The 13,898-nt window shown below is 43.9% G+C and overlaps 1 protein-coding gene across 1 annotated transcript in view; it reads right to left on the minus strand.

The window, feature by feature from the left end:
* Positions 1–1,881: 1,881 nt before the first annotated feature.
* Positions 1,882–13,898, minus strand: part of NFATC4 (nuclear factor of activated T cells 4) — a 339,399-nt gene continuing 327,382 nt past the window's right edge. Inside the window, exon 10 of the mRNA XM_086923625.1 lies at positions 1,882–5,489. Coding sequence (XP_086779751.1) covers positions 5,422–5,489 — 68 coding nt within the window. The 3' untranslated portion in view covers positions 1,882–5,421. The remainder of the gene's footprint in view (positions 5,490–13,898) is intronic.

Below are 13,898 nucleotides of genomic sequence, written 5' to 3' on the forward strand. Positions count from 1 at the left end.
TCTTCTTTAAGCTGCAAAAAATAAAGATTCTCGCGCTTTTAAGCATATTGTCAACCAGGGTAGCAAACCCCAAGCAAAGACCCCTGAGATACATATCCAGCCGAGAGAGTGAATGGCTCATTTCAAACCCCTTTACTCTTCCCCTTGTACGTCTTTATCCAGTGTGGGCTGGTGTAGCCCCAGGAATTGACCAACCACCTAGCCCTATTACTCTCCTGCCTATGGTTTCTCTTGCCGACACAAATGAGACTGTCATGCCCTAAAATCTGAGCAAAGCTCCCAGTCTGGAAAAAGTCCCTACTGAATTGTTTCACTCTGACGCTGCCATATGGGTTTCTTACATCAATTTAGTTTCAAATGCAATCGCTGACAGCGCAGATGGCTTTGACCTGGAAGGGAGCTGAGATTGTTTTAGTTTTTTACAAAGGGTGTTGTAACCTCCCTAGCAACCACCACCCCATAAGCCTATTGGACAACCTCAAAAGATTTTTTTAAGCATAATATTGCAAAGTTATCTGAGTGGATTGTGAAAAATTATGCTTTGCCCCATTTGGACATGGGTTTAAAAACAAAAAATGGAATTAAACCAGGTTTTTTGTTCAAGAGGAAGACTGTCAGGGTGGCCTTTTCATTTTCATTGTCAATCCATGCTGACTTTGACTTGGTCCATAAAGCTAAACTCTGGGAAGTATTGCTCAATAGGAACATGTCAGATAACCAACTTAATATTGCTATGCATCTCCACAAGGGAAACTATGTGTGCGCAGATCCAGTGGGGAACCAGCGGTGAACTAACTTAGAAGATTGATGATAAAAATGGAGTACACCAGGCTTGTGTTCTGGCACCGAACCTTTAGCTTCTGTTTATCAACAGTTGTATTGGGTTCCTGGCAAATTGCATAATCAACTCCCCCATTTTATCTGGGCAGAAGGTGCATGTGCTACTTTTTGCTGATGATACCCTTTGAATTTTCAAGGCTGCCGTGGGGTTGCAAAACCTTGTCAATAGATTTGCCTTATTTTGTGAGTGCCACGGCCTGGAAATCAATGCCCTGATGAATGTAGGTTACCAACTATCCCATAAAATGCGCTGGTTGGCCTATGTCAAACATTTCCTGATTTGGTCCTGAACAACTGTTGCCATCATCTGTTATCTCTCTGTGCCCCTATAGCAGCTGTTGTGAAGCATAAATTGTGGGCTAGATGCATGGAGTTAAGTGATCTTTTTGACAGAGCAGTTAGTCGGTCTAAATCATTGTCCTTGTAAACGTCCTCCTATACTTGTCCTCTGTAATGTGTACAATGAAATAAGTTTCAGCACTATATACAATAATATTGAGAAAATAAGTGTGTCATATCAGAGTTCAGAAACAGTAACGCCTAAAAAAAGTCCAGATCCAGGGTATGTGTTTCTTGACGAGGTTTTCTCTTTATTTTTCACAAACAGATTTTCTCTTCAAAATTCCATAGATCATAGCCAATGTGTTTCGTCTCCGAAGTGACTTCTTCAGGGCTTCCACGTATGGCATACAATGTATTCCTTAAGTAGAAAAACTAATGCTGACTACATATGCGGGCGGTTATTGTGCCGCTGCTGAGTATTTGACACTTATAGACACCCATTGACTACTGGATCTGAAACCTTACGACTACTTAAGGAATACATTGTATGCCATACATTGAAGCCCTGAAGAAGTCTCTTCAGAGACGGAACACGTTGGATCTATAGAATTTTAAAGAGAAAATCTGTTTGTGAAAAATAAAGAGAAAACCTTGTCAAGAAACACATACACTGGATCTGGACCTTTTTTTATGCATTACTGTTTCTGAACTCTGATATGACACGCTAATGTTCTCAATATTATTGTATATAGTGTTGAAACTTATTGCATTGGATATTGTTGTAGGATTTGTTCCTATTTTTGGGGGAGTATTGAGGGGAGTACTCCCTGGTTTCTTGCCCTATCTAATACCTAGACACACTATTCATCTGTTGAGTGCAGATTCAATCAGCCTCTACCCTCAGCTATTTGGTTTTTAATCCTCTGTAATGTGTATTTAGGGAAGAGGAATTTCTTGGTTATATGAATGTCATGCTCGTTAGTGGCAGGCTGTTGTAACTGCTTCTAAATCTTGCCCTGTATGTTGCTACGAGAAGGAAATAGAAGAACATTTGTTCTTCTGCCCGGCCTATTCCAAACCAGGCTCTATGTGGATTGTGCCCTTGTGTCATGCACTGGGGCTTACTAATCAGGCTACAGCATTAATAATTCGTAAATATGATTCTAGCAAACTTGTGGTTACTGCCGCATCTGAATTTCTGTATGCTGCATGGTTGACCAGGTTGTGCATATTGGCTGCTCTCCCCACATCGCCTGTCCTATAGTTTTGGAGAGTAAGTGATATATCTAGGGTCTAAAGGGAAAGTATTTAATATTAATTTTTTTGATCTGTCATTTTATGAATTGTATAATGCAATTATTTTCTACTTGAAGCTAATGTACAATTGAGGTGATTTGCACGGCAATATTTCGCCTGTGTGTTCTTGTCGATTAGTTTTTAAAATTTGACCTAACCAGAAACATGACAAATCTTCTTATGTCTGCTTCCTTTTGCCTTTGCTCTGTACCACACACCATGGATCTCCATCCATTTTCCAATTTTTGAACAGCTGGATTTCTGCATTTGGTGATCATCCTGCTCTTACTTCAGGTTAAACTTCCTAAACTAATAGTAACAGAGAACATTTAAATGAAGTTTTTTGTTCATTATTAGCAAATTTGTGTGAGTGATGCTCAGACCGCATTATTACCAGTAATTAACTGCTCACACAATAAGACTGTTTCTTTTGCACGGGATTGTCTCCATTTCTATGAAGGCAAGGTCTTTAGTGGTTGATGTTCGCCTCATGTGTTTCTTCTTTAGTATTTTGTTCTTGCTACTTTGTTTTATCATTACAATTATCTGGTCTTCATGCCATCCTGGGATGAAATCTTCCACAGATTGTCATCAAACTCTTGTGTCCCTATGTTGTGGAAGATAGAGTTTAGACTTTTACTGACTCCTTCCTTATCTACCAAGCTGGACGCTATAGCGATGATACTTTTACTATTGAATATTTAATCAACTGTTGGTTGGACTCTCTCTTCCTCACACTTGACGTTTTCGGTATGTGTTCGGTTGTCTTAGGTGAAACCGTGCAGTAGACATCAGAAACATGAGGATTCTTAGAAGTCCCAGGATGTGCTGTCTTTCCCTGATGCACCATGCTGTATTTAGCCTTCGCCTTGCATGCTCTTCTTCCATCCTTGCCTGCAGGGTTGATCCCTTAGTTCGGTGTTCTGGAGCAGGCAGACTGGAGAGTTTTAAAGGACAGCTTTGCCATGTTTTGGATACAGAGCAATGGGAATTGCTGTAGTGAATAAGTCTACTTTTCCCAGTTTTACATCCATGTGCTAACATTTTTATACAGTGTTCATGGTTTGTAGCTTTCTTTTTTTATCAATAAAATATGTTGTCTGTCTCTGATGTCTATATATCGACAGTGTCAAAAACATGTTAGCGGAGTCAGGAGTCATTGAAACGAAAGGCAACAGTATGGGTTTTTACAGATCCAGTAAGTTGTTTACTTTTTCAAAACGAAGGTTTCTATTGTTTCCAAACAACATGATGATCTGAGTTTGATAGGAGCACTCTTCCACTACAAATTATCCATAGGTGCCAGGTGTGCGGTGTGGGTGGGGGGATGGCAAACAAATAGAGGCACACTACTCCTCACCATTGATTTTCTGCTTGGTGTGCTTTGTGCGAGATAAAATGCCAACGTAGCTTCCATTCCGAATGTGGCAGAATTCTGGCCGCCTCATTCTAAATTTTAGAATTCAGAATGGGGTATAACATGCTAAAAATGTGCGTTGCTCTGATCTGAGATGCGTGAACTCAGATTCACATTGTTTGCCTTCATGATTTGTGCATTGTTATACCTGGCAAAAATTCCCAAGGTAAAGATGAAGACAGAAATGGCTGACAAAGAAGGTGTCCCTTTAAAGGATGGTTTCTCTCACCCGCCAGAGGTGGCATGCTTCATCACTGGGAATCCTCCTAGCACCATGAAGCCTAGTCATGGTGCAGGCTATAACCACCTCGCTGCGAGGGAAGAGCTCAGGGATGATTTTTGTGTATGAAGGGTTATTACTAAAACTTAATATGAGCTATCCAGTTCTTCACTCCTGGATATTTCTTCAAGTTCAGATGCTTGTTTCCCATCTTGCTTTGATCCTAATGTTTCAAGAATGTAGTTTCTCAAACTGCACTTCTAGTGAAATCTATGGTCCAGAGTCAGCCTACCATTTGCAAGCCTGGAGACCTCACATTTATTTCACAAGCTCATATCACATTTAACAGCCTGGTGGATCTACAAGAACAATCCTCCTGCACATACCTCCACCCCGGACATCAGATCAGTACTTACAGGCCTATAGTTTCCAATAGGAAAACTGGCTTTGCCATATGGATTACACAGCTTTTTATAACTTTGTTGGTTTTCCTTATGGTGTTTCAAAGGGCATTTTTTTAATAACCTCTGCTACTGAAAGGACAGAATGTGGTTTCCGAAAGCGAATCATACAAGCTTAAAATGTGACCTCTACTTCAAGTTCAGTTTTGGGGCATGAATCTGGTGATTGTGAAAGACGCTGGACTGCAAGCGTGTAAGGCTGATGGCCTCCTTCTGACTGCAGGCTTCATACACAGCCATCCAGTGCCATTACATCTGAGGGGCGGAGACTATTGCCGCCTCCACTCCAATTGGTTAATGGACTCTCAACATGAAATGCCAAAAACAAGTGCAAATTCTGATGATAGATCTTTGGTGAATATATGGAAGAAACACGAATAAGTTATCAATACCCAGCAGCTACAATAATTACTGTTCCAAAAACATATTTTGTTCTCCTTAAAATGATTTCTCTGGTGTTCTTGTAGCAGAGCTTTGGTGTCATTCCAATCAGAATTTTGTAAACGTCTTGTATATTATGGCAAAAGCCAAGTGCCATATACATATTTATTATTATTTTCAGGTTTCCCTTTTTGGTTTGCTCTCGTGGCCGGACATGTGACTTTCACAGTCACACCAAATGTTAAAAGGCACCTCCTGGTTGGAATCCTATAGAGCTCTCCAGGAGCCGGCCAAAAGTATCTACTGGAAGACAAGGATAGCATGGACCAAAAACGAAAGGACACCAGCGGCGGAGAGAGCAGGCACCAGGGGGAAAGGCGGCCCAGTCATGTGCGCAGAGCTCTTCGCAGTAACTCCAAGAGTGGGTATTCCCAGAGTCTGAATTGGTACAGGTCTGTTGCACAGTGTTCGCTGTCTCTGCACGCTGCAGAAGGGGCGGATAGGTGGTTGTGGAAAAAATCTGCTTAGCTCTCCTCTTTGGAGCAGCCCATCTCTGGGAAGTGGTTCAAGTCATGGCCGATGATCTCGCTCACTGTGGGAGAGAAAAGAGAGGTCAGAAAAATAGTTAAAGTCAGTCACCATTCAAGAGACAGTCATTATGTTACACCCAGGGCGTAGGTCCTAAAGAAAGAAGTAGGGGGACTAACCAAGTTAGGCAGGATGCAAATGACATCATGGCGTGTGCAAACACAGCGCATGACATAACGATGCGTGACCACACTTGGCATCACAGGAAGTGACATCACAAGAAGTAACATCTGATAGTAAGGCCTCACACAAGTTTATATCAGGTATATCATAAGTACATTTAAGTGCATTATGAGATTTATAAATTGAGTTTTGGCGTCGGGTTGTGCCAAAAAAGTGGCGCGATCCTGACGCTAAATCTCGGCCTCAACGAATACATTTTATTTTTCTAAAACCCTGCCACAAAGAATTTGGTAACAAGGAGAAGCATGGTAGTAGATCTGTTCTGCTTATTTCGTTGCCAAGTCTGCATTTAAAAATATTACGTGGGGTTAAGGATTCTGCTGCAGAGGTGCCCAGATAACTCTGTAGGTAAACACGTTTGTTGGAGGGATATGTGTTTTGCGTAGTCCCATATTAGAATCAAACTAGTACAGAAGGTTAATGTGTCTCCTGCAAAGGACATCATGTGACATGTAAATGACAACTTTTTATTTTATGTAGCAAGGTAAGTGGGTTACTGCTTTGCACATCCTTTGATCCTTTTGTTACTATCCGTTCATAAATTGTAATCCTGCTAATATAGCACAGTGAGCTATGAAGGACATGTGACTCCTACACCTCGTAACCTTCACTGTCGCATGTAACACATCTTGTACACTGATTTACACACTTACATGATTTATTGTTACTGTATAATTGCATATGTTACATAAAGCGCTCTGACACCCTGCACTGCGATGAGTAGCGCTATAAAAAAATAGTTCTATTTAAATTGTTATTTGTGTAAATACTGAGACAGACCAACACATCAGACATTCTTACAGCGCATGCACTTATATACAGGGACGGACAACATCAAAAGCACACCTCTCTTAACCCCTTCCATGCTCATGACGGAACGGTTCCGTCATGAGCGTCGGTTGGCCTGTGCTTATGACGGAACCGTTCCGTCATGGTTCCATAGCCCCAATGGAACGTTCAGCACAGCGCAAAAATTTGCGCCGCGCTGAAGGGGTTAAGTAACTGTGAAGAGGTAACAAGCTGTATGCTTGTGTTTCCCCTCTGTTACATTTGCATTTAAGTGTGAGGTTCCAGGCCATGCCCAGTCAGGATACTCAATCAAAAGGACACCTTATAGGCTCTTAATGTTGGCCTTATTTGGTGGCCCAGTTGCAGGTGAAAAATAATAGGCCCGCATAATATAATAATGGCAGGCAAGGTGCAGGTGCAGCATGCAGGTGCAGCTGAACTTGTCCTGGTGTTTGAAAATTACACCAGTACCACTTCAGCATATTTCTGTGGGTCCCAACTTCTTGGCAGGGTGGATGGACATATCCACCCTGTGCAAATAGTGGGTGGATGCCTTCGTACCCGCGTGTACCATCGACTTGTGCCCTGGTTACACCAAACATCATGGGAAGATTATAGAGGTGATGAGGGAGGTTCATGGTTATGTGTCTGTCAAGAATGTGTTGGGAGTCCCTAGGGTCTTCCAACGATGAAGGTGATCACTACCAATCATTAAGCCATAGGGATTCCCCTGGTGACACAAAACCCTGTTTCTATGAACACGCAGGCACCTAATGTACCCTAGGGGGCTTCACACCTTCCAGCTATGCTTCGCATGAAGGTAGCACCCTCGTGGGCCTTGTGCAATGTCAGCCTCCCTTTGGCACCACATTGCACAGCTTGACCCGGAAAATAATATGCTACAGGAGCCAAGAGAGCTAGGCCGAGTACAACAGCAAATCAGGAGCCTTAGGGACTGAGAATCCAGATGCAGCCGCAACTCTGGTGAGGCAGACCCCCAGCCAGCAGCCATTTACACTGGCCGCCTGGGATCCCTAGTGGGCTAGATGCGTGAAGGGAGGTAACCAGGAAGCATGTTGAGGTTAGAGGGCAAGGATGAAAGCCACTTCATTTTGGATTCTTCCAAAATTCTCAGGAAGCACACACGCTTCTTGTTTGGGCTGCTCATTCGGAAAGCTAGGGAAGATGCAACCCAGGTGCCTTGCTGCACTTGGAACCAGTGAGACCAGTCTTCAGAGGCTTTTCGCCTCAGCTTCAGGAAAGGTGTCTAGATCCTTCCTAAGAACCAATCTGCATCAATACCATTTTAGGCATGAACAATTCAGTTTGCTTCTTTCTATATGCATCGATTTTGAACCAAGAATAGAAACAGTACCAGTCCTTTCTATTACTGGATATGCATCAAGACTTTGAAACTATCTTACCAGCTAACTACAAACATTTTAAATTGCAATACTTTAGCCTCCATATATATCTTCTAATAGTAGGAAATGAGTGTAGGAAGCTGGCTCTGTATATACTATACCAAAATGAGGTATAGTGTGCACAAAGTCCAGTGGAACCCCAAAAGTAGGCAGAGGTAAAAGCAGATAGCACCTTACTCTCCATTTGTGGTAGTGTGGGCGAGCAGTAAGGCTTTATCAGAGGGTAGTGTTAAACATTTGTTGCACACACTCAGGCAGCAAATGATGTCACACACTCTGGGACATTTGCTAGAGAAAAGGCAAGTAAAGCAGGTTTTAATTATTTGCAGTTTTTCAATTTCTCATACAAAACCAACTCCACGCTCAGAACTATTTTCAAGGAAAGACAGTCAATCTATTCCCATGGAGAACATGTGGTTATCGGTTAACAGGTAAGTACTTGGTTGTGGGAGTTGGTATTCTGGGGTTATGTTATGTTATGTATTGTTAATGACATTTATACAGCGCAACTGTTACCCAGAGGTGTCCTGGCGCTAGTTACACCGTCTGTGCCTGAAAAATGAGAGAAGTTTATTGGGCAAAAAGCCACGTCTTAAGACTCTTCCTGAAGGTCAATAGGTTAGTAATGCACCTTAAATGAAATGGCAGGTTATTCCAGGCTTTAGCCCCATTGTAGGCGAAACTCCTGCCACCCCACCAAACTCTTTTTATGCGTGGTACTGCGACCCATCCGGCCTCTGATGAACTAAGTGGTCTATTCGGTATATACCATTGGAAACACTGTTTCAAATAGTCAGGTCCTGCATCATGCAGCACCTTAAAAACTAGGCAAAGGGCCTTAAAGCGAACTCTATTCTTCATTGATAGCCAGTGCAATTTATTTATTTCCTTGGTAATCAGTGCAAACCGAGGTGTGCCAGAGATCAGTCTGTCTGCTGCATTCTGCTGTGTCTGGAGTTTATTCAAAAGCCCTTGTTGAGCTTTAAGGTACAGACGATTACAGTAGTGCAACCTCAAAAGTACGAGTGTCGCAACTACTGTTTAGCGGCTATTAGGGTTAGAACCAGGGTTCCCCCAGGGTCAAGAACGGACTCTCAAAGCACCCTCAGCTGCATTAGGGCGGCCGGGTGCAGAGTGCTGAGGCACAATGTTATCTAATGGGGGTTTTGGGGCCTACTCACGGGTTGGTGGCTGCTCACCAGCAGAGGTTGTGCGAGCAAAGCTCCTGGTGTTAGGCTCAGGGCAAAGGGGGATCCGAGTTGGTACCCAAAGTACACCCGCAACAGTGCAGGGACGGCTGGGTGCATTGTGCTGTTTTGGCACCGGTGCCCTGTGGTTTTCATGGGGATTCTCCGGTTGCAACAAAGACTGCAGGCTCGGGACGAAGATCTTCTGGAGGCGACCACCAGTTGGAGAAGTAAGTTGGGATGCATGGGGATGCTGGGACACCTTGGTTGGGCCACCCAAGGCTGTGGGGCTTCGGTTGCAGGGGTGCCTTTGGGAGTTGGGTTTTCTTGCCCGTCTGCGGTCGTGGGGGTCCTCCAGAAAGAGACTGCAGGCATCGTTTAGAGGGTTGAGGCAGGCAGAGATCAGCAGATCTCAGGTCAAGATCGCAGGGGAGACCTCCTCATGGTGTACTGTTGGGCTACTTTAACTCGGGCCGTGGGCGTCAGGTGCAGAGTGGTGCAGACTCACGGTTTTGGCTGAGCAAGAGAGTCTGTTGGTGAGCAAATCCGGGGCTCATAGGAAACAAAGCCTTTGGCCTCTGGGTTCTCGAGACTTCTGGCTGCAGGGCACACCGGGACTTTGCTGGAGCAGGTTTGAGGTTGGGACAGGCTGGGGCCAAGTCAGTGGGCTTCCTCCTCTTCTTAGTTTCAGCACAGATTCTTTGGTCCTTCTTTTTCTCTTCTTCTTGTTGGTCCTTGTCTGAGGATTCAAGGTTCAGGGTTGCCTTTAAATACTAGATGTAGGGGCGTTACAGGTAGGTAAAGGTTGGGACCATTTGGGGTGGGTACACCCCTATTATGCCACCCTCCAGTGGGAGGGGGCATATGCCTCACTCTGGTTGGCTGGGTCCTCCCATCTGCAAGTTGGCAGGGACTGAGAGTTGTGCTTCACCTCACCTCCCCCAACTGAGGACTGGGGTTGACAAAGGTGGGCACACCTCCCTTCCTCACTTGGTTTTCTAGCTGAGTCTCCCGACCAAAGTGGGGGTCGGAACTGGTGGGGCCAGTTGCTGGAAGCAGCAAAGGCCTAGGGTAGCTCACAAAGGTGGCAAGCCTTTAAAGCTTCCCCTTCATGGACCCTGCCCATCCTGCATTTTTTCAGACCCTCGAGAGCACCATGCTCTGGACCCCAGGGTCCAGAAACATGTTTGGTAGTGCCTGCTGGCGAACAGCCACTCAGCCTGGACACTAGTGTTAGGTCGTTTTTCAGGGGGCATCTCTAAGATGCCCTCTGAGTGCATTTTTCATTAAATCCCACAATGGCATCAGTGTGGGTTTAATGTACTCAGAAGTTTGATACCAAACTTACCAGTTTTCAGTAAAGCCATTATGGGGCTATGGAGTTCGTAAATGGCAAACTACCAGCACCATATACTCTTTATGGCATTAATGTACTTACAATGTCTAAGAAAAGACTTAGACACTGTAGGGGTACAGGGCTCATGCACGTATACCCTCACCAGTGGTATAGTGCACCCAGCTAGAGGGGTGGCTGGCCTATGCCAGGGCAGTGGGTTGTAGGTATGGCACACAGGGATGTGTGCCATGTTGACTCTTCACTTTGTTCTGCACCAAAACACACTGCCTGCAATGGCAGTGTGTGTGTAATGGTGCTTGGCCTCTAAGGGTGGCACAATAAGTGCTGCAGCCCTTAGAGGCCTTCCCTGGTAACAGTGCCCTTGGTACCTGTGGTACCATTTACAAGGGAATGACCTGTGGCCAAAGAGTGCCAATTAGGTTTTGTTTTTAATGCAGCTTAGGGTAAGAACATAGGCTCTGGGTAAATGTTTTGCAGGAACCCAGAGCACACTCAGTCAAAGCAGTTTAGCAAAAAGTGGGGGCAACCATGCAAAAAGAGGGCACTTTCTTACAATGAGTGATGAAGGAAGGGAGACAAAGCACGAGGGAGTGGGCGGGACAGTAAAGAAAGAGAAAGACGAACAGAGAGAAAGAGTTTGTGTACGTAGAGGGCCAAAGAAGAGAGGGAAAATGTTACTTACCTGTAACTATCTGTTTGCATCTTGTTGTGCTGCAGATTTAAATGCTTTGCACACTCCTGCCATCTAGTGTTGAGCGAAGACATTGCAGGTTGTTTTTCCAAGCTATAAACTTTGATTTCAAGGTAGTTTTGTCAAACACACAATCCACTAGGTATAGCTGCAAACAGAATCAATTCAGGAAGGAGACTATCCTGATTTTGACAGCCAACAATGAACTTATTGTACTTGTGTGTTTCCTAAAACTGTCTTTGCTTCAATATATATATCAATGGGGAAAATACATTTTATTGGGTTTTTTTTAAATCCCTCTTTCCAGTTATAAAATGTTGGCATGTCAGCGCCAAGGAAAAAACGTAATATTTTATTATTTTCCCCCAAAGAGTGAGTGACAGTGGAGTGAAGCAAAGCTTTTCTGTACATGTTCACAGGTGCATTGAGAAGATTCTGTAATAAACAATAAAGAACAACTAAAGCATAGGCTCTCATCCGTGGAAGAAGTATGTGAATCTATATCTGTACTAGCTACAGATAGTTACAAGTAATTAACATTTTCCATCTGTAGCAGGTGTAGCTACAGATCAAGTAGATTGGACAGAATGAAAAGCAGTGCTGTCCCCATAAAGTGGTAGCTAGCGAGCAGATGATGCAGATGTTTGGAATAATGCTGTGCTTGCCTACTTGCTGGTTCTTGCTGGGCAATAATGTCTACAAAGTAATACTTTCTGAAAGTGTGCAGTGCAGACCATATGGCTGCCTTCCATATGCCTGGAAGAATTACGTTTCCCAGGAAGGCCATAGGATGCCTATCTAGTGATTAGAATGTGCTTTAGGCACAGTTTAAAAAGTATGTTTCGCTTTAGCATAACATACTTGGATACAGTTTACTATCCATCTTACTATCCATCTTGTAAAACGTGACAAATAGCTGCTTTGCTTTGCAAATGAATTTTGTATAGTCAATGTAATTCATTAGTGCCGTCTCTACATCTAATGTGTGAAGTGCTCCTTCTGTCACTGAGGATGTGGTATGAAAATAGGCATACATAACTTTCTGGCTTCCATCACTGGTGGATCAGATACTAGGATTTCTCACGTATCTCGAGTGAGTAACCTAGCAGATGATGAGTTTCCGCCATCTGGTGGGCTGATGGGTATATTTCTCTTTTCCTTTACATACTTCTGTATATCTCACTTGATTTAGCTTTTTCATGCACCCATCTCTGAGCAAGCAGACAATTTTGAGCCACACATAGACCTCTAGCATCCCTTGTGTATTTGCTGTCAGTTAGATTAGGGGATAGGATGCAAATAGGTCTTTAAATATATTTCCCCTATAGACCGTCCTTCACATTTTGTTTTTTTACATGAAAATAGGCATGCCAATTGTCTAACTAATATAGAATGGGTAGATAACCTTTGGTAGCAAACACACATTCGTCTTCAGGGTGAACCCATCCTCATGAACCTGAATGAAATACTGCTGTATAATTAATGCTTAAAATTTGCTAACTTCACTTTAGGAAACAGACACAACATCTGGCAAGAGTGTAAGAACTTGATTTGAGATCCCTGGGCCATGTCAAGACTACATTAAGGTCCCACACAGTAACCAGTGGAATAACTATTTTAAGACCCTCCATAAATATCTTTAACTATTAGAATATTAAATAAACATCTATGTTGTCTGTTCTGCATGTAAGCAGCTACTGTTGCTCAGTCAATCAATCAATCACTCAGGCGGTATTTGTATAGTGCGGCTTATCACCTCTACGGGTATCCCGGTACTTGGTCTCGCTGGTCATTTAGTGGAAGAACCAGTTCTTGAGTCCCTCTGTGAAGGCCATGAGTGAGGATGAGGTTTGGAGGTGGAGGGGGAGGTCGTTCCAGGCTTTGGCAGCGAGGTAGGAGAAGGCGCAACCTCTGCTGTGGCTTCGGCAGATGTTTTTTTTCTCGCGTTTATTGAGTGTTTGAGTCGTTAACTACTCCATTTGTTATCTGTCAGATAAGTTGTCCTTATACACCCCGGAACTTTAACACTATTTTTATATCAGCTTCTCCTGCTCTCCGGCTCTGTAACAGTTTAATGATACTCACTTTACTGACCTCAGAAAAGGGGGGTTGCCTTGCCAGGGTTCAGTCACTGCTGCTATGCCCTTCAGAGGTGTGCGGTGAGTTTTATGCATCAGAGACATCGCCCCCCCCACACACACACACATATTACCAGAATACAAAGAATTAGACAGCCTGGGCTAGAAGCACAACCACTCCTACCTGGAATCTGTGAAATATTGGATCTGTCTAATAAAATGTACTTGCTTTGTTCACCGTAGTTTGCAAAAACAACAGGTGATGGACCGAATGAGGATCAATGTCACACATTCAACCCAGTCAAAAGATCTGGGTCCTAATCGATCGTTTTTTTGCACTCCACACCACCCTGGGTTAGACAATGGCGATATGCAAATCAGCTCTGACCCTGTGCCCCATGGGAACAGTCCAGTCCGAACTACAAAAGCCATGTCCTTCCCAGAACGGAATCAAGCATCCGAGGACCGGACCGGTTTCGAGGTAACACCTCTCATCAGCCCGGCTAGCTTGACTCCAGTGGTGTGGAGTGCCTGGGACCCACGTCTGGGCATCCCCAGTACACTTATAGCGAGTTTGCAAAAACAACAGGTGATGGACCGAATGAGGATCAATGTCACACATTCAACCCAGTCAAAAGATCTGGGTCCTAATCCATCGTTTAGACAGCCTGGGCTAGAAGCACAACCACTCCTACCTGGAATCT

The sequence above is a fragment of the Lissotriton vulgaris genome, chromosome 5 (assembly GCF_964263255.1).
Source record: "Lissotriton vulgaris chromosome 5, aLisVul1.2, whole genome shotgun sequence".
In the NCBI taxonomy this organism is placed as follows: domain Eukaryota; kingdom Metazoa; phylum Chordata; class Amphibia; order Caudata; family Salamandridae; genus Lissotriton; species Lissotriton vulgaris.